At 41.2% G+C, this 25,987-nt stretch overlaps 2 protein-coding genes across 2 annotated transcripts; both read right to left on the reverse strand.

Moving 5' to 3' along the window:
- Positions 1-1,235: 1,235 nt before the first annotated feature.
- soul5 (heme-binding protein soul5) lies at positions 1,236-9,795 on the reverse strand. The gene is made up of 7 exons (XM_077555920.1): positions 4,994-9,795; positions 4,806-4,865; positions 4,461-4,554; positions 4,251-4,371; positions 3,597-3,736; positions 1,668-1,831; positions 1,236-1,437 (listed from the first exon to the last, which is right to left on the reverse strand). Coding segments are annotated over exons 1-7 (669 nt in total). The 5' UTR covers positions 4,996-9,795; the 3' UTR covers positions 1,236-1,349.
- Positions 9,796-9,999: 204 nt separating this feature from the next.
- On the reverse strand, positions 10,000-25,982 carry ezh1 (enhancer of zeste 1 polycomb repressive complex 2 subunit). Its single transcript, XM_077555919.1, has 20 exons — positions 25,698-25,982; positions 24,512-24,695; positions 24,311-24,436; positions 24,106-24,228; positions 23,716-23,833; positions 23,421-23,642; positions 22,292-22,394; positions 21,885-22,048; positions 20,919-21,010; positions 20,655-20,835; positions 18,292-18,476; positions 17,216-17,307; positions 16,367-16,395; positions 16,156-16,281; positions 14,043-14,221; positions 13,208-13,303; positions 12,645-12,726; positions 12,491-12,571; positions 12,297-12,381; positions 10,000-11,823 (listed from the first exon to the last, which is right to left on the reverse strand). The coding sequence occupies exons 2-20, from the start codon at positions 24,689-24,691 to the stop codon at positions 11,763-11,765; spliced, it is 2,325 nt and encodes a 774-aa protein (XP_077412045.1). The 5' UTR covers positions 24,692-24,695; positions 25,698-25,982; the 3' UTR covers positions 10,000-11,762.
- Positions 25,983-25,987: the final 5 nt, after the last annotated feature.

A 25,987-nucleotide genomic window follows, 5' to 3' on the forward strand; every position in this document is an offset into this window, starting at 1 on the left:
GGTAACTTATTGGGTATTTTGGCGACATCTGTTGGCTAAAAACGGCTATACTCATCATACACTTTATTAGGTATACTTGCACAATAGCAAGTAGAATTTTTTTTTTTTAAATCACCCTTTATTTATGTTTTTATTTTTATTTTTTTAAATACATCTCAGTACAACACAGTACAAATCCCCAAGGCATAAAACTATTACCAATAATAAACATGTTGTTTATTAATAACAATACTAATTATTATTATTTAATATTTATCAATTGTTAAATTTATATTGTATACTGCATCCCAAATCAAAACTAAATATGTATTAATAATAATAATAATAATTTGAATGTCACAATTAGGGAAGCACGGTGGATGACTGGTTAGCACGTCCGCCTACCAATGCAGAGGACGTGAGATCGAGTCCGGGCTTCAGCCTTCCTGGGTGGAGTTTGCATGTTCTCCCCGTGCTTGCGTGGGTTTTCTCCGGGTACTCCGGTTTCTTCCCACATTCCAAAGACATGCATGGCAGGTTAATTGAACACCCCAAATTGTCCCTAGGTGTGATTGTGAGTGTGGATGGTTGTTCGTCTCTGTGTGCCCTGCGATGCTAGCAACCAGTTCAGGGTGTACCCCGCCTACTGCCCGAAGCCAGCTGGGATAGGCTCCAGTGACCCTTGTGAGGACAAGCGGTTAAGAAAATGGATGGATGTCACAATTAGTGTTGTTCTGATACGGATTCCGATACCCAGCTTTGCCATATCGGCCAATACCGATACGTAAATTGTTTTTTTTTCCCCAACAAGAAAAAGCTGTCCTGCCATTGGTTCAGAGCATTCAAGGGCCAATAGGATATCTTAGCTCGGCATGCAGTGAACATGTCACACATCAGTGAATGTTGTGCAAGAGCAAGACACAAAATGCTGCATCCAAAATCCTATTTTAGCATCAAAATTAATGGTATCGGCATGTTACTTGTTAGTACTCACCAATACCACTGTTGTAATGCAGTATCGGGGCCTCTGCCGATACCAGTGTCGGTATTGGAACAACACTAGTTACAATTATACTTTTGTATTTATCGATATCTATCCACATGTCTATTTTTTTTTATTTGCACCACTGCAAACTACATCACAATAACAAACATAATTTTGAAATATAAGCATTGTTCAACTTTGGTGCACATTTAAAAATGACAAAAATCAGTTGCAAACTAGTACTACTTCTTTATTGATTACTATTCAGAATTATTATTTTTTTAAACATTTTAAAATTTCTTTTATTATTATTTTCAAAATGTCATATGCAGACCCAATCTGTCATTTACGCTAATGGGTTTCTTAAAGAGACAACGTGCGAGCATCAGTCCAATTCCTCACTGCTTGAACACATAGGGTCTCCCTTAGCGATCACCCACACCTCGTTGTGCCTATTCCACAATGTCATGGGGCTGTAACACACACAAACACACACACACACACACACACACACACACACACACACACACACATGTTCATCAAGTGAGTGAGACAGGTGTTATTCCTAAAAAGTACAAACAATTCTTCAAAGTTAAAAGCCAAATTGCACTTAACTGTACAATGATTATTTTTGCATGCCACTGTAACACACAATTCATCCTTGTAATTCAAACGTGTGCCGACCTAAACATAAGAAAATTACCTGTTGTATCCAGCGCCAAAGTGGCAGTCGTCTTCGAAGTAAGCGCCGTCCTTCATCAGGTCATACATCAGGACATCACTGTGATGACAGTCACTCAGCGAGTTTAGCCACCCGTCATAGCTCCGCACGTACACATTTAAAGCTGGCGTATCACTGATGAACACCTGCAGGCAATTGTTAATTAAGCAGGGTATGTGTCAACAAATTCCAGTATTTTCCCTCCCTTGTGATCAAGTCAACAAAGGCCCAATTGTTGGATGTAACCTGTGGTGTAGAGTGTCGTAAGCAGGCTTGGGGAGTAACGAAATACATGTACCGCCGTTACGTAATCAGATTAAAAAAATTTTTTTTTTAACTGCATACCATTACATTTACAGGAAAAAACATGTATCAGATTACAGGTACATTTAGTAAAAATAGGGATTATTTTGAGGGATTACAAATCCTACAATGAGAGCGAGCGAAAAAAAGAGAGAGTGAGAGAGAGCGAGTGAGAGAGATAGTGGGCGAGAGAGAGAGACTTGTTGACAGTGTCGGGCACACGGCCTGTTTAAAAGGGTTCATGAACGAAAGGAGGAAGTAAGTGGCCACCGGTATTTACGGTTTGGAACATACTTGTCTTGTTGAAGGACCGATTTATCTTTAACAAAGGAAAAGTTTCATCTTAGAGTTGATCCTGCGGCAAGCTACGCTGAGCTTCTTGCTAGCTGCTGCTACAACATAATGTGAGTTACATCTTCCAAACAAATATCCCTCCCACCAATTCAACATACACAATATGGCTAAACTCGTGACTGGGATGAAAAGTTCATTTTGCAGTTAATGTCACGCGTGTTCATCCTCATAGCATTATTAGTGGATGTGTGCGTGGGTGAAATGACCATGGAAATGTGCTTTTAAAAGCATAATTTGTCCCTTTTCTCCCTATTCATGGGATATCTATCTATCTGTGTCTGTTTGCGGCCTTCAATCAATCAATATATCTATACTGTATTTCAATAGTTGCCAATTACACAAGGATTTCTGCAAACAACTGTATAGAAACATAAATTGTGGTGATATTTATTTTTATTTTGACTTCATGAGCATACTTGGTATTGGAGTAATCCAAAATAATAGTTACATTACTTTAATAGTATGGTACCTGGATTACGTTACTAACTAAAAAAAAATAGCAGGTAACTTGTAACTGTAACGGAATACATTTTAAAAGTAACCCTCCCAACCCTGGTCGTAAGAGTGATTTTCCACCTTCACAATCAAAATCAGTAAAGGCCCAATTATTGGATGTCTCCGAAAGATTATTGTGCACGATCATCTTGTTGTTTGGGGTTTGTCAAGAGATATTTCTCCCCCTTCCAATCAAAAGCAGCAAAGGGACGATTTTCAGATATCTGTAAATGTCATGAACAATTATCCTGTGGTGTGAGGTGTTAAGTGATTCCCCCCAACTCCCCACCCGTAACAATCAGCAAAAGTCCAATTATTGGATTTTTCTGAAAAATAATCTTGGAGCAATTATGACAGTGACTTTTCCTTCTTGATCCGCTCGGGGAAACAGTCAGGGCTAACAATCGTAAATGTTAAATCTGGACAATATTTATGATCACAAATAATGCCATTAATGCCAAGTTAACAGCAGCACAGTTATCAGATAAGATGACAGTTAGTTTAGCGATTTCTTCTCAGCCTGGATGCATTTTGTTACCGTACTGCTTATGACAGGTCAGTCAGTCTTGGTACTACAGCCGATATAGTTATGTGCTGTGCTGGTCACACCAGAAACAGTAATAAGAGCAGTGAGCACATCATGCATAAAGATTCGTTCCGGCTTGTGTAGTCTCTTAACATTTAAAAATTCTTGTTAAAAAAAAAGTTTGACCAGAAATCAGCAATGATTGATTTTGTCTGATCGTGACATGATGTTACCTTGCGGTCCAAAGGCTTCGGAGGTTTGGCCTGGTGCTCCTTGGGCAGCAAGAAGCTCATTGTGAATTCTTTTTCTTCCCAGAACCACTTCTTTTCACCTATCTTGACCAAAACAGGTGACGTCATTTCAATGTTTTGTCCTGGAAAGGGACAAAATCACACAAGAGCATTGAAGGCACACGCACAACATAAAGTACTGCAATTGATACAAAAAACGTCCCCTGTTAAAATGTCAGGTTTTGTTTCCCGTTCGGGAAAGGCGGGACTTGCTGTACAATACTTCGAGCTGATTGGACGATGCGGCATCTTTGCACATTTGTTTTGACCAATCAAAGGAACGGATGAAAAGCTCGTCTTCCATCCCGTCAGAGGGAGGGGGGTGGGGTTGTTTGGGTGGGGGGGTCACGAACATCTTTACCAGATAAAAATGCACGAAATGCCTCTCGCTGTTCAAATTCATTAAGTAATTCTGCGAGAACATAATTAATTGCAGCATCCATTCGTCTGTTTGTTTGTTATTGGCAGAAAACATTAGGATTTTTTTTTTTTTTAAACCTGGCATTTGAACAGGGGTGTAGACATTTTATATCTGCTGTATGTACATAAAACATCCTGTTGATTATTTTATGTAGAAATTTTGCAGTATACGCGCACCATTCTCGTTGTCACCATCGATGTAGTGATACAGCCGCATAAATGCATTCATACAGGCAAAGTCCATGGACCAAGAGTACTCTTTGGTTGACACCCACGTCGCAGGTTCATAGTGGCGCGCCTAGCGAGAGACACACGGTCGTCATCCCGCGGTGGACAGAGTGACAACTCTACTTCTGTTTGTACCAGTTGACGTTATTTCTCACTCACCTCATATTTGTCAGTCTTGCAGATGACCTTGAACAGCAAGCATTGATTTGTCTCAGTACAGAACGGGATCTCATCAGAGATCTCAGAGCAGTTCCTGTGGCGACAATGCACCAATGCTTTATGTTTTGTTTTTCTCTGCTTTTGGAGGATTGCCACTTTTCTCATGAAAAACACTTTCACAAATATTTTTGTGATTTTTTAAATTATTTTTGGGGGGGAGGCTGTAACAGATTGATTAATGGCATTTCCAATCATTTCAGTTTGGAAAGATGATTTGAGATACAAGTCTTCCCTTTCCAGATATGGAACAATGACAAGGACAAAATGTCTTGAAAATGTTCTTACCCGACTCTGGCCTCAGCTGTGAGGGCTAGTAGGCAGCCAACAAGTCCTGCAAGTAGAAACCTGGGATAAAATGATTGAAAGTTTTTTGCTCAGTAAGAACTGGTTCAGCCAGTAAAATAAAGAAGCTTATTCATGCTCCATGATGTGTAGTTCACCCGCGGCGAGATAAATGTGTGTCGAATACTTACATGGTAGAAGATTGTTTGGTGCAGTGGCGCAAAGCAAGACGCCAAGAGGAGTTATAAAAGGAAAAGTGGCCACACCCTGAAAGTCCAGACAATACAAGAAGGAAAAAAGCAACATACACTGTGTACTGTTCATGTGTGACACCTGCTGAAATTCAACACTACACAACATCATTGCTATCCATTGTACTTTTGCACCATTCTTCTATTAATTGTCTCACTTTTGTAGTGTGATTACCTGCATTTCACTGAACTAGTAATGTGGTCACATGTCCCGAACGACATATATCAAAATTCTTTTAATGTTTAATGAGCACAGAATTTCACTTAGAATTGTATATCGTCGCTGTCCTGTGAAAAAAACGTATGTCCATTTTTGCATTCTTTTTTTTTTTTACATTTGTACGTTTATGGAGTGAAACTGAATGCAGACATCCTAAAAACATTTTTTTTAAATGGACATAAGTGCTTTTCGCAGGACAGTGACGATATGTTTTAAGTACAACACATTATCTGTAGTGTTTCAGTTGCAGGTATTAGTCATTAGTAATTAGTCATTGCTATTGTGAACAGTTAATTTCAAATTCAAAAATACATCAAAACCTAACACAGGACTGGATAAGATAAATTAAGGGAAGAAAAGATTAGAAAGTCAGGAATGGATGAGATTTAACCAGAAGGGACTGCGATAAGATAAGGCTACGTTCACACTGCAGGCAAATGCGACCCAGATCAGATTTTTTTCGCCCAAATACGACCAGTATCTGACTTTTTTATGTCAGTCTGAGCGGCTCAATTTCAAGTTTTTCACATCCGATCTGGGTCACTTTCATATGTGGTCCTAGATCGGATATGTATCCGAATTTTTGCAACGCGACCGCAGTTTGAACGGCCAGGTCGCATATATCCGACCTCGACGCCATCAAAAGTCCAATATGCACTCCGCATTAATATAGTTAATTAATTAAGGGCCATTAATATGGGGCCATTATTGTAGCAAAACTATTTACAAATGTGTATTTCGATCCACAAATGTGTAAAAAAAAAATCATAATGATTGTACCCTTAACTGAAGTCACAAATGCGTAACAAGTATCCACAAATGTGTGACTTAAGTTACAAATACGTAACGGCTCATTTATTACGCACGGCAATGATGTGAAAAAAAGGAGAGGTCCCCGTATGATGAGGCGCTGAACAGGCTCACCTCATTTTCACAAAATATTATTTCTACCTCCTCCTGCATCACTTCTCTGTAGATATAAGATAGTAAAAATATGAGCCCCGACAACGGACTTATAAAAGTCCGTGGCCCTGACACGCTGCTGGTCCATACATATTTACTTCCGCAAACAGTGTTGTGAATGACTTATCCTCTTCTGCGCTTGCGGGTCACTTTGGGGACATTGCGTCCACAAAGCAGACAGACTGAGGTCGTAATTACTAGGTAATGTGAACGCTTACTCAAAAAGATCAGATTTCACCCAAAAGAATCAGAATTAAGCATTAAGATCTGCAGTGTGAACACAGCCTAAGATACGATGAGCTAAGATAAACTAAGATACGATGAGCTAAGATAAACTGAGCTGAGATAAGATGAGCTGAGATAAACTGATCTGATCTGAGATAAACTGAGCTAAACTGAGAAAATCGGAATTAAGCATTAAGATCTGCAGTGTGAACATGAGCTGAGCTGAGATGAGACAGTCAGCCAGTCAGGATAAGGTAAGACTAGACTGGATAAGACAAGTTAAGATGACAAAATAGGCAAGACTAAATACTACACTGGATAAGACAAGCCAAGGTAAGATAACTCAACTTTATGTATATTGCTCTTTCGCAACAGTAAGCTATTAATGGACTATTTCATGAGGAAAAAACAGGAAAACATTAAAATCACAATCGACGGTATCCTGAAAATCACTATATGCTTTCTATTTTACACTATATTTCTTTTCAGATGTTATTCAACCAGACTCGAGGCTATCAGAATTGTACATGTTACGCTTAACAGTTTTGGTACATTTATAAAGTTGCCTAGTTTTTCTGTCCCTGACTGCAGATCGGCCCCTAGTTTGTGAAGCTTGATGGCATTATGGCCGTAACATTGCTCCAACGCCAAGTACAATTTCCACTATCCATGCTAAGTTTCTTGAACCAGAATCTCTTCTTGATAAACTACCCAAGGGGTAGACCTGCTACTACCACCATATTGTCAGAACTCTTAGAGCAGGCGTTCCTGCAAAGCCAGAGAAAGCCTCCACTGGAACTCAGCATCAACAAACGCTCGATTCAGCAATGCTTGCGAGAATGATAAGCTTTCCCTAGTGTTACTGGCTTCATGTTGAGCATTATAACATACTTGAAGCCTTTGAACAACCTCAAGTTGGTCCAGGTAAAGCTTTATCAATCTCCAATGCACCCACTGAATTGAGCTTTTTGTTGAAGCAGAGCTCTATGGGAAGCTTTTGCGTGAACACCTCTTCTAGTTTTGTTTGTTGTGTTTTTTCATCAGTGATGGAAGTAGCAGGCCTTCTGCTGTGTGGTTTGAACAGATCCTTTTGAGAAACTTGCCATGGATATCATACTAAAAAAAATTCTCCCAGCGTATTCTTGTTTTTCTTTTTTACGTCAATTAATATTTTAAACTTGTAATGTGTTTTGTGTTTTCTTTATCTTTATATGTTCAATAAAACCCTGAAAACCATAAACCAAACAGCAATAAAGCTTCTCAAACTGGCGCTGAACCGCGGTCGGGGACAGAAAAAAAATTCTTGAGCGGTGATAATATTGCAACTGTGCTCTAATGTCAATTGGCGAGCCACAGGCTTGGGACGGTATGCTTACAAAGACCACAACATTTACCTAAGCTGTCAAATGCTGATGGCCTCACATGCGTCAAACGAACACCTGAAACCAAATAGTATAAAATCTGAAGTGATTATAGTGACTTTCTGGACAGCCTGTAAATTCAAAAAGTAATACTGGATAGCTCATTTACTTTTCAAAATTGTTCAGATGTTTGTAGGTACCAAACATCTTTTCCAAAAGATAAGCTTGGGAACAACAATGCGATGTTAAAGTATGACCTGCATAATGACTGTGTGGAGAGAAGGACTTGTATAGAAACTTTTGTTTGTGTGGCCTACCAACAATACCGTCTTTTGTGTCCACTCACAACAACAAGAACCACCAGTGTGTTCCCACACTGGAACTCGATATTCTGTCACATTTGCGCTTGTAAGGCACATTACAAAAAACATAGATTTACAGTTGATTTTCATTTGGATTTGTCACAGCACAACCACTAAATAATCAAACAGTACTGTGGAAGTAATAAGGATGATATAGCAGTGTTTTATGAGCGTTCACGCAGGATTAAGTACAAGTAGTGGAACACATTGTTACGACTGAAAGAGTGGCCTAGCGGCTAAAGTGGTGATCATTTTACCACTTTTGTCCACAAACTTTTGTTTTGCTCAGTGAATACAGAACACCTTTCCCCCCGTCCGCCATTCACAAAGCAAACACCCCCAAAAAAGGCTTCACATAACTGCACGCCATCTTACACTCTAAAAATGGATTGGATAATAAAAAAAAAACAACTACTAATCTAGTGGGTTAAGTTCATATTGGCTTGATTAACCAATAGATTGGTCAGACATTGACCATTCGGAGTGGTTACGGGCATACCAATTTTATTGGTTAGCCAAACAACCAATGAAATTGGTTTCAATAGAAAGTAAGTCTACATAAATCACTTGGAAATGTATTTATTGTATAAATTTATTGTATTCTAAATTCATTTATTAATTATTCTGATTACAATATAGTGTTTAAAATTGGAAATATGTGTCTGGATAGATCACTTGGCATGACCAGCTCATTGGCTTAGTGGTAGAGTGTCTACCCTAAAACTGAGAGGTTGTGGGTTCAATCCCTGGCCGGGTCGTTACAACGACTATAAAAATGGGATATTTTTGTTTCCCTGCTTGACACTCAGCATTATGGGTTGGAATTGGGTGGTTTGATCACCAAATGATTCCTTGACTGTGGCCCCCACCAACTGCTGCTCACCGCTCCTTCGGGGGATGGGTCAAATGCGGAGAACCAATTTTGCCCCACTTAGGCGGGTGTGACAATCAGTGGTTCTGGATCTGTCGGACACATAAGTACCAACTAGATTGGTCAAATGTAACCTTTTTTTTGGGGGTCAATTTGACCGATCTGTTTTTAGGGTGTACTGAATATATAAGAACTTTAAAAACATAATTTGTCTGTTTGTCATCTCAGTGGACAAGCGGAGCCTACCGACATCACTTCTTGAATCTGACGCATTCGCTCTGCCACCGCAGGGTGCCCAACGGTCCTCCAGGCAATGCCTCCTTTTAAGCACTGTTTTTCAAATATGAGTGATGGGTGGAGCAATAGTTCAGTAGGAGAGTGAGATGCACTTTAAAGGAGACAAATTATTCATTTTTATTTCACAATTGAAGTAAGTTCTCACTAGTGTCCTAAAAAATATCTGTGACATTCTTTAGTCAAAATACAAAAGAACTACAGCACACTTAACATCTACTTGTCACACTTGATAGAAATCACTTGTTGTTGGAAGGACGGTTCACTGTGAGAGTTCCCATATAAAATTAGACTTGACATTTTTAAGACATTTTTACTTATTTTACTTAACCAGCCACCGGAATTCAGTCAAATCAGTGTAGCAGAAATTCTGATTGGCACATTGCCAAGCACAAATGCCGCCCCAGACTCAGCTTGATAACTGCACTGCTTATCAGAAGCGGACACTAATCTGTGCTAACACTGCAGCTCTGCTTACCTTTTGATGCTGTAGTGCAGCTTTTCCTTAAATATGAAGAATCTTTAGTCAGCCTGGCTTCCAAGTCATGCGTACAGAAAGTTGGTGTGTGGGGCTCTGACATGTAAATTTGTCAAAAGTCAGAACGGCAAACCCAGGAATACATTTTAATAAACACGCAGATGACAAAAGATCTACTTGCTCGTTTAATTCCAGACTTGATGGGTGGGCAGGCCCTCCCATTACAAAGTAAATTTTCCATATGTCCCCTTTAAGTTAAAAACGAAAAAATCAGTGAGATCTCTTTACCGCCATCTACGGGTTACATTCAGTCAGTCGGTTTCTTACCTATTGTATTTTTTGACATAAATGCACAACTTTTAGCCTCTTATGGCGTCATTTGACAACACTGTGAAGCGGAATACTGCCAACTAAGCGCATTTACTGGTTTTCATTTACCCAAGAGACAGCACATGCACGTCACTGCTCGCTGTAAATAAATGGACACATTGTAAGCTAACTACGAGTGTGGTCCGAGTAGAGCACAAAAGGAAAATCCCTTAGCAGAGGTGGGCGCGTCAATGAATTTTGACTCGGCAATCGTCAACAGTTGGGTCACCCTTCCGTCATCGTCAACCTGTCAGTATTTCATTGTAATCGTCAGTCCGTCATTCCTCATTAAAATGGGCGTCCGTCAACAAGTCATTTATCATTAAAATACAGTATCATTGACGGATTAACAGACCTTCCATCAATATTGACGGAATGTTCACCACTGGAAATTGTACCATTAGACCGATCTGGTTTTTTTTTCCCCAAACATAATAATCTTAACATTACGCCCCATTGAACTCTATGCCCTATACTGACACCTAGGGGTCGAAACAGCGCACTGCACATATAGAGACGGCTCAAACTCAAGTTTCTTTAATTCGACAGAGGGACTAATCCTGTCTCTGTCATTCCTTGTTTTTTGAATATACACATTTAATGTTTGTTCTATTAGGGGCAGTATTTAATACTACATACCAGTTAATTACACTGCCTCATCGTTACTAATCCCAACCAATTAACTACCTGTTTTTAAGACTAAGGTGTGATGTAAAACGTCTACATTTTCTTCATGTGATCAAATAAATGTATGAGAAAATAGCAGCCTAATTACTGCAAACCTCAGAAATTTATATGCGCAGCGTGCTAGTTCGACCCTGGGGGAGGGGGGGATTGGTTAGGAAATCAAGATGTACTGACTACGGTGCTTTGTTGTGATATGTTGCTTATAAAAATGACCTGTCCTTTCCTATAATTGAAAGAGGAAGCACATTTTCAGAGGCCTCAACGCGTGTCAGCGATGGCCAACAGAAGGTATTTGTGTGCTTAATGCTTGTTATAATAAATACGGTGAGATAACCAACTAACTTTAACGTCTGCTGTCAACGTACTTGAGAGAGATTACAGAAGTGGGCGTTCGTCAAAGTTTCCATCATTCAATTCATCAATGACATAATTCCCAGATCAATTAGAACTGACCCGGTTATTGATGATTACATTGAAGAACAGAAACCCACTTTCGGCAATGCTGAGTCCGGCAATTTTTCCAAGTTTCTCGTCAGTCGTCAACAAAATGAGCGTCCGTCGTTGACCGATTGATGGACCTTCCACCAATATTGATGGAATGCCCACCTCTGCCCCTTAGCAACACGGACTACTGTAATAGTATAAAGTTGACAAGTGTGGCGTGTACACTCGTGCATTTGGGTAGATGAAAGGAGGGGAGCGGGACAAGTGCATCTGCAAACATCGAGTAGGGAGGGGCTACTTTTTTTTTAGGTGCTATTTTCCAAGGACGGAGCCAACGTGCAGAGAGAGGCGGGATGGGAATGTGACGGAAGCGCTAGTGGAGGGCTGCAGAAGTTAAGGACGGGATATACAGTATTTATGTATTGCGCTGGGCGGCTAAGACATGTCCACCCCCCTCTCGATGCCCACATATTTGAGGGCGTCCGCTTGGCTGTATCTGCGGAAGGAAGCGAAAAGCCGCAGTCACAACACAGGAATTTAGAAAAACGCCATAGCCTGTTTCGGTTTTTCACTTACAACTTGCTTATAACAGATTATCTGTAAATTCAAAGACAATATATGTAATGCTTTTAAATACATTATTAATGCCACTTTAAGACCTCCCATTCACTAAATCAGAGTGTGTGATATGGACTCAATATTCCATATATTCCATATGATAGTTAAAACATTTTTTTTATGTATACTGAATTTATCCAGTAGATCATAATTATAGTAAAAATAAGTAAAAAATTTAAATAGAATGTAAATTAAATTCTGAATAAGTTCAAATGAAATGAAATGAATTACTGTAAATGTAATTTTAAAATTACAAAATATTTTTAAAAAATTGAATTATTAAAATCTGAAAAAAAAAATGAAATGGGTGATGTAGAAGTAAAACTCAAAACAAAAGGCGAGAAGCCTTACCTGTAGTCGAAAAAAAGCTCTTCCCCTTGCATGATGGACCGCTTGGCAAAAATCCCGATGCGATGGTCTCCGTTCACCATCACCACTGCAAATGCAACATACCTTAAACATTTACTGACTTTCGACGTCTATCTAAAGTGGACATAAAAAGTCTACACACCCCTGTTGAAAGGTAAGGTTAATAAGTCTTTTACCTTTGGCGTAGCAGTTGGGATTGACCGAATGATTGGCAAAGCGGATTTTGTTCCCCTTCCTGGTGGCATCAACGACAAAGTCTGCAAAGCGGAAGACGTTAGCATGACTTCAACGGGGCGACTCGATGCCTTGTGAGCCCGACTGAATACTTGCCGTTGTTCAGGTTGAAAAGGAAGCTGGACATGTATTTGTCATAGATTCGGCCTCGTCGGTCCGCTTCGTCCTGCGAGATGAGCTGCAAAATGAAAATGACCATACAGACGATTTTATAAACTTTTGTGGAATGCCACGATGGAGACTGCTGGGAAGTTGGAAATTTCACAATTGGATGCCAGTTATGCCGTATCAGCATTAAGCTAGTTAGCAACACTAACCTTTTTTTTTTTCCTTTTTATAGCCCCACAAAGCCTGTCATCAGTCAGTGGAGATGCAATTTAACCTTGTAAAATATATAATTTCTATTAATAATTCAAACTAAATCTCCAGATCATCTAGCGCTGCCGCCACATGTTAAAACTTAAATACAGGAGACCTGCGTGTCTCATTCTAAATGAAGCTCTCGATTTAAATTAATTCAGTACTACATGGAAGTGATGAGCTGAGGAAGTCTGGAGTATCGTTTTTTTCTACAAGGTATTATGAAATTTACAACTTCCCAGTTCTCTACAATGCAACCTGATAAAAAGAGAAGTTTAGAAATTGCCTGACTAGCTTACCTCTCCGCAATACTCTGAGATGAACTCATTCTTCTGCACAGGCTCTTTGATGAAAGTGCCCCATCCGGCGACGTCCGACGGAGCCAACAGGAGGTGCTGTTACATGTACATTAACACCGTCACAACCAGGCGCACTGTGAGAGTCCATTTCTGATATAAATGGCATTAGTTGGATAATTACAAAACATGTACCCCCTAACGATCCAATGTTTTTCCTTGACAGTCTAGAGGAGACATTGGGTTAATGGTTAAGTATGTCTAGCTGGATTTACACAGGTTCGGTGTCACGGTTTTAGTGACACAATACAGATTTTTTTCTATTTTGTACACACTCGTGTCGGCATAAACAATACAAATTCATCAACAAAAAAAACTCACAAGTAATAAGAGATGCTGATTAGACGGCATGATTAATGCACAGGTGTGCCTTAGGCTCTCCACAAGAAAATGCAGTTCAATCACGCAGCATAATGCCACAGAACCCAATTATAGAGTGATAGCCCAATTTATTGTTTTTTTATATTCAACCTAAGGCACACCTGTGCAATAATCATGCCATCTAGTCAGCATCTTGATAAGCCACACCTGTGAGATTGATGTATATCATCTTAGCAGATCAAAAGCGGAGGCAGTTGTAGGTGGTGTCAGACAGCCCCCTTAACTCTGTACCTGTCCCCCCCGTAGACCCCCCACCGACTGCATACGAAGCAATAGTAAGGTTTGTGCTACATTGCGTCATTTCCGTAGGCATTTTGTGTTTTATTTAGAAGTGCTCACTAACACATTAAAATGACACCGTAAAGTTCAAATCCAGCTTGCTGCGTGTCGTGCGTACCTTTTTGAGGCCCCTCTGGATGCTGCAGTTCTTGCACGACACCACTTTGCTGTCCCAGTGGTCGGCGGCGGCGCAGGTCATGCACAGGTCCGGGTCGCACTCCCTCACGGCCAGGTAGCAAGGACACTGCTTGGTGTTGCACTGGGTCTTGCACCTGCAGCCCGGGAAGCGGTTCTGGCCTGAGGTGCAGAGTTGAGAGTGAGTGAGGAGGACCCCTGCTGGCAGATATGCCCAATGACAAGTTAGCAGAAGCGTAACGTTAACAGCCCGCTGGCGGGAGCGACCAAAATGTCTGGCAGACAGCCTCCGCCTGCGGGGAAAGAAAAACGTCTGCTGTCTCACCATTCGGAGCCAGATTTAAATGTTCCATCTGCCGCATTGTTTAGCCTTAGCTGTCAGAATGGTGCTGACGTTGGAGCTGATGTTGTAAATCAGGCACAATGCCCGTCACATCTCTTTGATTCCGCTCCAGGCCCTTTTGAGCGCACACATTTGCAACTTCCTGTTTGGCCCGAGCACCCTTCTGCTACGGGAAAAAGGCGGTGTGAGGGTCGGGTGCGGAGGGACGGAGGGCAGCAGGGCTGACTGAATCACAACACATGCACACAAAACCAGCTTTTCTGCACTGTTTGTCCTCGTTCGCCATCTCGTTGCTCTGCTGCAGTTTTCATGTGGAAAAAAGAGGAATGCAGGCAGCAGTGCAATGTGGGGTTTTGCTGCAAAAGAAGCTAGTTTATTATTACGAATGCAGCTGTGTCTGCGTGTGTGAGCCAGAGGGCACTCTCCTCTCCGAAGGCATCATTACAATTATGGGAAGAAAAAAAAAGACATGCACTTTTAAAAAATCTGAGAATTTTTTTGTAACATTACTAAAAATACATTTTCTTTCCTTTGGCATGAAATTATCTTGGCAGACCTTCTACATGTTTTATTTTTATTTATTTTTTTGCGTTTGTGGAATCCATTGTGACTTGAACTTTGGGCCACGTTGGAACCCCCCAAGCCAATTATGTGAAAAGTCTGTATAAATGTGAAAAATATATCATAATAAAGTCTGCAATTTTCGATTTTCTTTCTTTTTAACAATACTGTTTTGTGTCATTTTTGACAAAAAAATTCCAAAACAGACAAACGCAACACTATGCAACCAACGGCCCGTGATTTCTCCAGATTTTTTATTTTTGTCTAAAAATTACGGTTTCTTTATTCTTGCAGTCATATTTTCATTCTACTTTGTCATAAAATTCCCTCAGAATACTTTGTTTTGTTTTTATTAACTCATTGACTCCCAGTCATTTTCACAGAAGCAACCCCCTTCGCTCCTGGCTGTTTTACTGGATTTGACTGATTTTGCGAGGGCAACAGAATATTGTGTTCTATTGCTATAAACACATGGAACCTACCAAAAGAAAGATTAGAGTCTTTCCTTTCATCAGGAAAAAGGGTATATATGTATCCATTCCCGTTTTGCAGCAATTAGCATTAGAATGTAGCTAAGTTTCATCATTATTCACATTTCTGGTGACAAACGCTCGACAAAAAGAGCTTGTTGCAACATGGCCCTGGTTGATCTCTTATACTCTGCTGCCACCTGCTGGACGTTTTTTGTAATAACTACCATTGCTCTAAGCCATCTCTTCATGTCAGAAGCTGCATCAAAGCCTTCTGTATGCTCTTGCATTAAATTTAAAAAAACGGGGGGGGGGGGGGGTCACGAATTAATTATCAAGATCTTGATTCATACATTGATATAAAATAAACTGCAGCACATCGTTGTCATCAGTCCCAATAAAAGGTGTGTGTCTGTCTGCACACGTGCACTTTCTACACGTTATGAATGTTGTCTGTGTGATGGTTGAATTTAAACGTGTCATGTCAAGTGAGGTTATACTGTATGGGAAAAATGTGAAAATATTCGGAGAAAAAATTCAAAATATTACGAGAGTAATTTTATGTCTGTATTTTTTTTTTCTTTCATTTTCAACAACAGAATGTGAAAATTCCAGAAGCCACCTGCTCATTCCGACACCAAATTCATCCAAGCCTGCCTTTATGGATTTGGTGTATGGCAAACAGAAAAGTAGGCAAAAGAAAAAAGGTCAAATTAACTCACACTCGTGTTCACACTGGCAAAACTTCTCGCAGAAATTCTGTGTGATGACACACGGGCAGGTGCTGTCACACGGGTGGTCAGGATGGTCACATGGCTGGTAGTTGTATACTTGATTGGACGAGTTATCTGGAATGACAGCGCAGACGCCGTCAGAAGAGCACTCGGAAAGAAACTGTATTAATTTAGCCGTGCCGTGATGTGTCAAGCGTACCTTTCTTAAGCTGAATCTTTGCCCATAACCTGCGTCAACAATGAGACAAGAAATATCATTTAAAAAATATATACATTAATAATTAATTAATTTAAATAAATGAGCAGAAATATTTGTAGTTCAATTTAGTTGTTTTGTCAGCTATATTTGGAAGATTTGAAGGAACATACAGTCATTTCTGGATTACAAGGCGCGCTAGCTAAATTTGGGGAATACTCCAATTTGTTACACATATAAGCCGCCCCTGACTGTAAGCCGCAGGTGTTTTAATGTTACCGCAGCGGGTTCCCGCTACTTTCTTTTCCATAATGAGGGTGCAAATTGTCTCGCTCTCATTTTGTCTCTCCTACTGTATTTGGGCTCACTTGGTTTGTTTTGCTCTGCCTGACGCTCTTGTGCTTCCTTTATAGTGCGCCCCGTTGTGATCTAATGGATAAGCCGCACCTTTGTATTAGCCGCAGGATCAAATGCAAGTGAAAAAAGTAGCGGCTTATAGTCCAGAAATTCTAATGGCGCTTGTCTGGGTTAATTGTGTGCTGTTGTTAGTTAACCATCCGATAATCCTGAATGAATCATCAATCCTGGACTTGTTGACTGTCAATCACAGGGCACACAGGTTAGACTCAACTGCAACCCTAATAAGGAAGGACAAGCTGTATCAAAAATGTGTGTTTCCAAATTAAAATCAGATTCATCGCTGTTTGGCTGAATGTTGCAGTGGCGCATGAAAAGTCAGGCTGAATGATGACACCAGTCAGTACTGTGCAAAATCCCCCCTAATGTTTTACATAATTTGGAGCATTATTCAGAGCTCATCGATCATGTCCGTAATGAATCACAGCAACTTGCCTGTGCTTCCTTTTCTTCTTCTGCGGTGAGATGCCTCCGTCCTCTAGAGGGATGCGATGGATGAGAGCCTCCTTCACCGCAAACGCGTACACCTGGGACACATCAAACACTGGCGTCCGTGTGTGTAATTATATTGTGCAATTGGTGCAGTTGCAGCCATTATGCAACATCCAGGAAGTCCTCTACAAATGCGCTTTTGGGCTCACGTTTGGCCTTCACTTGAGGTCGTGCGCTGGGTAACAATGGAGGTTGCTACTAAGGAACAGGAAAAATGTTCTCCACCGCATTTCCAACCTTTCCGTCATTTAACCATGACTAAGTTGCGTCTCCACTTGGTCGTTGACTAAGTGCTTGCTCGTCACCCTGACGACAACTGGTATAGTTATCCTGTAAGACTAAAATGGAAAAATAATTTCTGTAAATGAAAAAAAAAAGTCACATGTTGAAACGGAAACTACATTTAACGTTTGTAAAACGTATTAAAACTAGTTGTACTTACAGCAAAAATGTCCTTAGTTTTCATTGTTCAGCATTGATTTTAAATTTACCGGTATTTATTTTGGTGTTATTTTATGGATGTGTGGAAAATGGGAATTGTATTATTTATTTGTACTTCATGACAATACAGTGACCTTGTTTTTTACACTTGACAAATACTCCATATCCCGGTATTAAAAAAAATAAATAAATAAATAAACTAATACTAAAAAAAAATAATAATAATAAAATAAAACAAAAAATATTTTTTTTAAATAAAAACTAACAAACCTGCTTTAAAAATAAATTAAAAGTAACGGAACTTTAAAAAACGAGTTAAAATTAAATAATACTGTGAATTTCTACTCAAATCTGAATGCTAAGTAAATAAGTAAACATCTGTATAAAAAAATCACTTTGTGTGACCATGTATTCTTACGCCGCTGCAAAAAGTAGTTTGTGCTCCCTCCGTTCATAACCTTAAAATGTCATCTGTCGGGATCATTGTCAGCAGAGGACCCCGTGTATTATCTTCCTGACGGTAACGAAGTGTCTAGTGACTAAGTCACAATATACTGAGTTTAGTGACAACTTTTCACCTCCTTGCAGTTTTTGGTGCCGATGAGGCGAGCGATGGAGCAGAAGTTGTTGAAGTAGGTGCCATGCAGTACCCGGAAGAGCGACTCTTCCGCGCCACTCCACTCCACCGTACAGCACGACGGCTGCTCCGCTTCGTCATCGACTGGGCGCAACTTGGTCGGGGTCTGGCAGCGCGAATTCCCCTCTGTAATACACACACATACACACACACACATTACTATCACAGAAGAAAAAGCAACAACACAATTAGTTACTTTTTTTTGGAGGGGGGTGAGGTAGCAACTTTGCATTCAAGGTGTAGGCTGGCACTTTCATTTTAAAGAGGAAGTCAACAAATCCCCCCCTCCCACCCTTGTGACAATAATATGTTCTATGCAGCCACACTAGTCTAAATATGGTATTCCGGTTAATATTGTATTAGTGGAACATGAGTTAAGAAGCAAAATCCAGCCGTTTTTATCCGTTTCAGGGGGGCGGCCATTTTGCCACTTGCTGTCGACTGAAAATGATATCACAGTTGCTCAGGTCTCAGGTAACAACCAATCACAGCTCATCTTAAAAAAAAAAAACATCTGAATGTCATGTTTAGACTCAGGAGGTCACATACAGTATAACATATTATTGTCAAGAAATGTTTAAGGTTAACTCCCATTTTAAGAGATTTAAGAGCCAGAAAAAAACTTATTTAAAATAACTGCTTTTTTATTTTTTATTCTCCAATTCTAATCCCAGGTGTATCCTTTTATATTGATTTGTAACATTTTAACAGTATGTAACCTTGCCAAGTATTTCTGCTGATATTGGCTGGATGCCTTAAATGCAGAAAGGGTGAGGAATTTATTTGAATGATATTTTATTTGACCCATGTCCCCTGTATCGAAATTGAGGCCAAAGAGCTTGTTTTCCCAAAGTGTGATCTAATTGTTCTGGAGGCCGAAACATGTGGCAATGAAATGAATGATGGCGACTTTTAGAGCGGAGACCACTATTTAAAGATATACGATAAAAACGCCACTCTAAGGATACACAATAGCAGCGCAATTGTGACATCCTGCTCCTTTTCTACAAGCTCTTACGTATTAACTCCCACACGCTGAAAGGCACGCGCGACTTTGTTTTGGAAACTCCACATAACCGATGTTCACGCACTCACAGCTCGAGGCAGGCGCGCTGAATGTTGCTTGGCAACGAGCTGAATGCAGCATGCTCTGTCATTGAGTATCTTTATTAATCTGCTCAACAATCTGCTTCTTTTCGCCCCCCCCCCCCCACGCACACATTAACCCGAAATGTGCGAGAGCGTCTGCTGAGGCGCACGTGACATCCAGGAGAAGAGGCCTCCAGTGAGAGTAGGGGAAGGGGGGGTGACTTATTTGCCTCCCACCGTTCTCCACATGAAGATGTCAATAGGAATGAAAGCGGACGAGTAGAAGGAAGTGTTTATGCAGGGGCCTGCCAAAGTCTTGATTTTGCTTGGCGAGCGCACGAAGGACGATCTGACTCGGAGGCTGTCATCCGCTGCCAAATGTCACTCTTCGAAAAGAGCTGCAGTCGGTCAGGAGGGAGGGAGGGAGGGAGGAAGAGGAGGTACTTTTGGGGGGAGATTATGGTAAATGATGCTCCTTTCAGAGTCATGCGCTGACTCACACAGCTATTAAAATAACTGCGTCTGCACCTGGAAAACAGCCTTTTAGTGGACTAGCGGGACATAACGGGTGACCTAGAGTAACCTCACACCCGGCCGGGGTTGCACAGTTCTTAGAATTAGCAGGATTCTTGTTATGACGAAACAACTATTCTTGAATACATTTCAACATGAACACTGCCCTTACTATAGTAAAATAAGGTAAAAAGTGTACTTAATGATTCAATTAAAAATGTATTGCACATAAAAGCTAGATTAAAATGCAACCTTAACTCATTCACTGCCATTGACGGCTATGAACGTCAAAAATTAATTTTAACTATTTCTATTAGTTTAACTTTTTTCACTTTTGTTAACAAGAGTATGAGTGTACAATAAAAAAAAATATTGTACAGTTAAAACAGATATAAAATTTGTGATTAATCGTGAGTTAACTAGTGAAGTCATGCGATTAATTACAATAAAAAATTGGAATCGCCTGACAGGTTCATTATTAAAAATTAGGGGCAATGTACAATAAAAACATTCTAGGTTTTCATACTCTTGTCAACAAAAGTAGCAAAAAATTGTTTAACTAATAAATAGTTAAAATGATTTTTGACGTTTATAACCGTTAATGGCAGTGAATGAGTTAAGAAATGCTTAGAAACAAATATTCTTAAAGATTAAACGCATAAGCATTGTACTGCACTAAAAAGAAATATCCACACGGGTTACCTGAGGAGGACGTCGTTTCATGGTCGCTTTCACCGTCTTTGCTCTCCTCGGCAAATCCCGACGGTCCGGGGCAACTTGCACTGGCGGGACGCGGTTGCTGCTGTTGCTGCTGCTGCCTGCGCCTCTTCCGAGATCTCTGCGAGCGCAATATGTTCTGATCCACAAACTCTTTTGCCCCTTTCTTCACCAGAAAGGAGAAAGCGGACAAGGAGAGAAGTTAGCGATACGTCGCCGCAGAAAAATGCTCAAACGAACGACAGGCACCTGCAACAGAAAACAGTCGGCGCCGCACGGATCCGTCTCCATTCGGATCTCTTTGCTCTTCCTCTTGTACACGTTTGGCGTCGCGTGGAAAGCTTTACAAACAAGCACACTTTTAGTACATACTATTCATACAACTGTGACTTGACGAAATGTGAAGATCTTGAATATATGAATAATGCTAGCAAAATATAACCTATCATTTGTTATTATTATTATTATTCATTACCCATAACACCATACTGTTGAAAAGTATGTTGAGTTGAGCAAATGAGTACTAAACTCAAAAGTAACCCAATTTAGATGAAATGGCGAACCCGGGGCTGGGTCCCAAAAGGACCCATCCGGTGTTGGGTCAAGATTTTGATCCAAGTGGTAAAAACTACCCACACTGATGAGTTAAAGCTACCAAGAAATAGGTTACCAGGTTACTAGTATATATGTGGTTTAAAATAATGATCAATCTACGACCACCATTTTCTAAGAAGAAGAAACCTCGCCAGTCACATTTCCGAATAATGTTACAGTACATTTATGGAAAAAATATAGTCAATTCTCCATCACAGTCTTGAAAATATAGATAGCATTCAAGATTTATAGTTCATTTGGACTTGGAAAAATTGCATATAAAAATGCATCAATACATCCAAGTGTTACAATAAGAACACTTAAACAATGATGCATAAAAAAATGCAGCTTTTCATTTTTTTTAGGAGCTCATCAAAAATAATGCCTTAAATCACTTTTCTGCAGTCAAGCTGCCAATGAACTTCTAAGAGGAGCGAGATGATTGTGGTGTGCTTGCATGCCGCCCCTTTAAAGGGGTGAACAAGAACTTTATATGGTCGGCTTAAAAAAAAAATCTGCCTCTGTGCAGCTGATATCAAATGGGCCTGATATCGGTAGCGGTGGTTGGGGGTCCCTGCTTGTCACGAATTGGACATGGCAGCAGGATGATGAACATCTTACGGTGGAGGAAGCAGTCGTATTTGAAGCATCGCCTGCAGAAGAGCGTGTGGAAGGAGTGCAACGACTGCTCTCGCTGCACCGACTTTGCGAAGGGTCCGTCCAGGCTGGGGGTGCAGAGGGGGGGCAACTTGACCGGGCTGGGCGGTTCCTGGAGGTCCTTGTACCTACAAAAAAAAAAAATAGATGAAGGAGAAGCTTTGGAGTCATTTCAGCCACTTTTGCTTTGCAGTTCAGCTCTTTCAGGTGTCTACAAATGCTCTTTTGAGGACCCCAGCGCAGGCATGCAGGGGGGAAGGGGGGTCGTCATTATTACCTCCCTTCCCAAATGTTTGCCTCTTCATGGCGAACACTAAGCAACGGTTCTATTCAGCATTGCAACACCAAGATGTCCATTATTCTCCCCTTACTTTTCCTTCAGCTCCTCAGTGGAACCCTTGTACGGGAACATGGAGGCGATGGCGGTGAAGATTTTGTCGCTGGGGATTTTCTTGCTGTCAGACGGGTCCCGCACTGTGCAAAAGACACACACAGTTTTGACATTTTGTCAGTAAGTGGTTCTGGCACAATTTAGATTTTATTTAATATGTTCCCATTGTGAATAGTTTACTAAATATTTTTCAAGTACTCTAAAGTATTAATTATTAGTGGTGTAAAGCAATTATTTTTTTAAATTGTAATTAATGGCATGACTTCAATAGTTAACTCAAAATTAATCGCTAATTTTATATCTGTTTTAAATGTACAATAATATTTACAATCAAATACTTTTTTCAAGTTTACTCCAGTTAACATAAAAGTGGAAAAAAATAAACTAATAGAAATATGGATCCATGTTTTAGTCATTAATACAGTAAATTCATAATAATTCATAAAATTTAGTTAAAATGAAAGAGATGTACTGTACTAGGCCTTTTCTGCCACTAGATGGCATAATTGCATTTGCAAGACATTGGTGACAGCTCAGTGCATTTTTATTTTCATATTAAGAGCTTGTGAAATACAACTTGACCCCACTCTCCACAAATATATGCATTATCATTAATCTTTTTACTGCAAAATTTTAACACGGACGTACGTGTCTGCTGCGTTGCGACTGGAATTCCCCCAGTACAGGCTTTCTAAGTAAGGGGTGGTCCTTAAACGCTCGTTAAAAAATTTGTGGCGCTACTTTAAATTAACAAAAAATTTACTTACTAATTTTGACACCCCTATTAATTATAAAAAGAAGATCCATATTACAGAAAGACTGGCATATAATTTCCCCTCAAATGTATCTGTCCTAAGGTGGTAAAATTGTACAACTTGCTCTTTTTAATTTTTTTACTTGCAGCTGTGTCACATCCGTGTCATACAACGGGTTCCTTTTCAAACAGAAAACAAGCAGGGGACACGTTGTCCGCATGTAAACAACACCAGCCCAGGGGTGGCGCTGGCAGTGGCACGGTGACCGGGCAAACAGTGGCGGCCTTGTTGTCTCTCTCTCTCTCGCACGCTCACGCGGGACAAAGTCTGACGTGACAAACGACGCGCTCTCACCCTCAAAAGTGCTCCTCCTCTTTCTGCGGATGAACGGCGCTTTGCTCTCCTCGGAGCCATCGGTCAAGCTCCGCCTCATCGCTCGCTCTTCTTCCTTCTTTTCAGTCGCCGCCGCCGCCGCCGCCGTCGTCGCTTCCTCCTCCTCGTCGTCCTCGTGGTCAGAGTACTGGCTCAAGGCCTCCACTAGCTCCTTAAAGATCTCGTCGCTGATGAACCCCCCCTCTGTAAGGCGACGACGCAAAGTGAGCACAGTAGATGTGACAGAATGGTGGTGTTAAAAAAAAATGAAACGCACCTCTGTCGCCATGAATGCCGTCATAGTTGTCAATCAGTTCCTCCAGGAAGGCTTCATCCTGCTCCAATACTTCATCGCCCATGTAGGGGATGTTGTGCAGGAATGTCTCATCCTCCACCTGCAGTATCACAAATCAAACATTAACAAGAAGTCTCTATGACATCAAAAGGCACTATTTTTAGGAGGAAGCATCACGAGACACTTCATTTTTAATCCGTGTGAACTGAGCTTCTGAAATATAAAAGTCCACTACATTAGGTACACCTGCACAATTTCACAATGGTGGAATTAAAACGGTTTGAATCTTTTGAACACAAGCGGCATGAAAGGGCACAGGTGTACCTAATGTTTTGGCCCAGTGAGTTGGACTATGTTGTGCGTGTTGTTCACCATAAAGTTGTGCTGCAAAGGTGACCAGGAGTACATGAAGGGGATTCCTGTCACCGTTGACAGAGGCCTCATGGCAAGGGCCTGAATTTTGAACCCTGGGAATCCGGACTCCACGGTGCACATCTGGGAAGAAGCATTTATTATTATTTTTAAATAGACAAATAAAAACCTGCCAACCTTCTTTAGGTTCTACATCTTTTCTTGCCTTCTTAGCAGCTACAGGGCCGCCTGAGCTGGATAAGGGCACCGACTGGATTCTCAGCTTGGACCATTCCTCATTCAGGATGCCGGTCTGCTTCTCAATCTTTAGCCGATTGGACACAAACACAGCCTGGAGCCAAAAGTAACATTAAAAACACCAGCGGCGCAGGAAGGAATGTCGCTTTGAACAAGTGGCCCGACCCACCTTGACCTCCTCTGTTTTCTTAAGGCGCTTCAGCTGGCGAAGACGCATGTACTCGGACCTGACCCGCCGACGCCACTCCAGCAGGCTGTGGGCGGGGCCGAGGTATAAGGGCGGCTGAGGTTTCGGAGTGGGCGGGGCAATGACGGCTGGCGTTGAAGCGTCATCAGCGCTTACCTCCATGGCTCTTAAAAAAAAAGACAATACATAAGAGAGCATACTGAACAGTAGCAGGTGCCTGACACAAAGTCATCATTTTAGGTTCATTGCACACCTTTCTTCCATGCGGCGTTGCATTGCTTTGGATTTGAGATCAGCACAGCTTCTAAACTGAAGATAACGCTAGTCATGTCGTTTAGGAAGGAAAGTTGGGCAGGTTTAGGCACCTCACGCTCGAACAGAGTATATTTAAGTTATAAATGGAGTATGTGTGTGGTAGGTAGGTGAGTGTGTGTTGCAATCATGAGAAAAGATGACACAGTTTATGAAGTGAATGTTTATTTTTTTACAAAAGCTTATATTCTTCACAATATTCTGTGGCGCTTGAAAAATCATTGAAAATGCTCTACTGATGGCTATATGGGAAAGTCTGCTTTGGAAACATGTGGCAGACTAGTCTAGATAATGTGTTAATGCTTCTCTGTCACACAACTACAAACGACAATACTGTTGACAATCATGTGGCAGCGTTGATCAAAAAGTAAAATGTTGAACTTGTCTAGATCCTATTGCAATACAGCGCCCCTGTTAGCACATACTTTGACGTCTCTAGGAAACAGCGCCCCCTGGTGATGGCAAAACATACGCGTCACTGGGGTAAAATAAGCCTTCGTGGCCATTTAAAAGGCTACGGACGGTTTAAAAGTACAGTATCTTCGTTTTCGTCCGTCGGCTTGCCAGATAGTGAGCTAGAGCATGCAAACGTCCACTCGTTGCGTGCATGGCCTTGACACGGCGGTAACGCGCACGGTGGTCACGAGTGGGCGTGCCTCGGTCCGAAGATAAGTGCGTAGTGTTGCGTGCGTGCTTGTTTTTATGTGCCTTGCTTAAGTTGCGTGCGCGCGGAAGATGCGTGAAAACGACCTGCGCAACATCTAACATCTGCGTCATACACACACGCGCGTGGACTTTCCACCCGTCACCCGCACATCATACACCACCACCATCTCACCAGCCGTCCGTCACATACCTTCAAATCCACGCGTGCTCTTCGTATGGAAGCTCCTGAGTGACGATCCCGCGTGGATTGAAAGCAGGCGCGTCCCCGCTTATGGACGTGACGCAGACTCGGTGTCCGCATGACGACGGCTGGGTGTCCGAGCGATCCCTCGGCGGCGACTATGCGGGGCCATGCCGCTGCTGCTGCTGCTGTGGGCTAACCTTGTTGTCGTGGGGTGGGGGTGAGCGGAGACTAAGAGGGAATGGGGTGGGGGGCGTCCACGGAGCTGCGCACTTGGCAGAGCAGCAGCAGCGGCGTCA

Source organism: Vanacampus margaritifer, chromosome 2, assembly GCF_051991255.1.
Source record: "Vanacampus margaritifer isolate UIUO_Vmar chromosome 2, RoL_Vmar_1.0, whole genome shotgun sequence".
Taxonomy (NCBI): Eukaryota; Metazoa; Chordata; class Actinopteri; order Syngnathiformes; family Syngnathidae; genus Vanacampus; species Vanacampus margaritifer.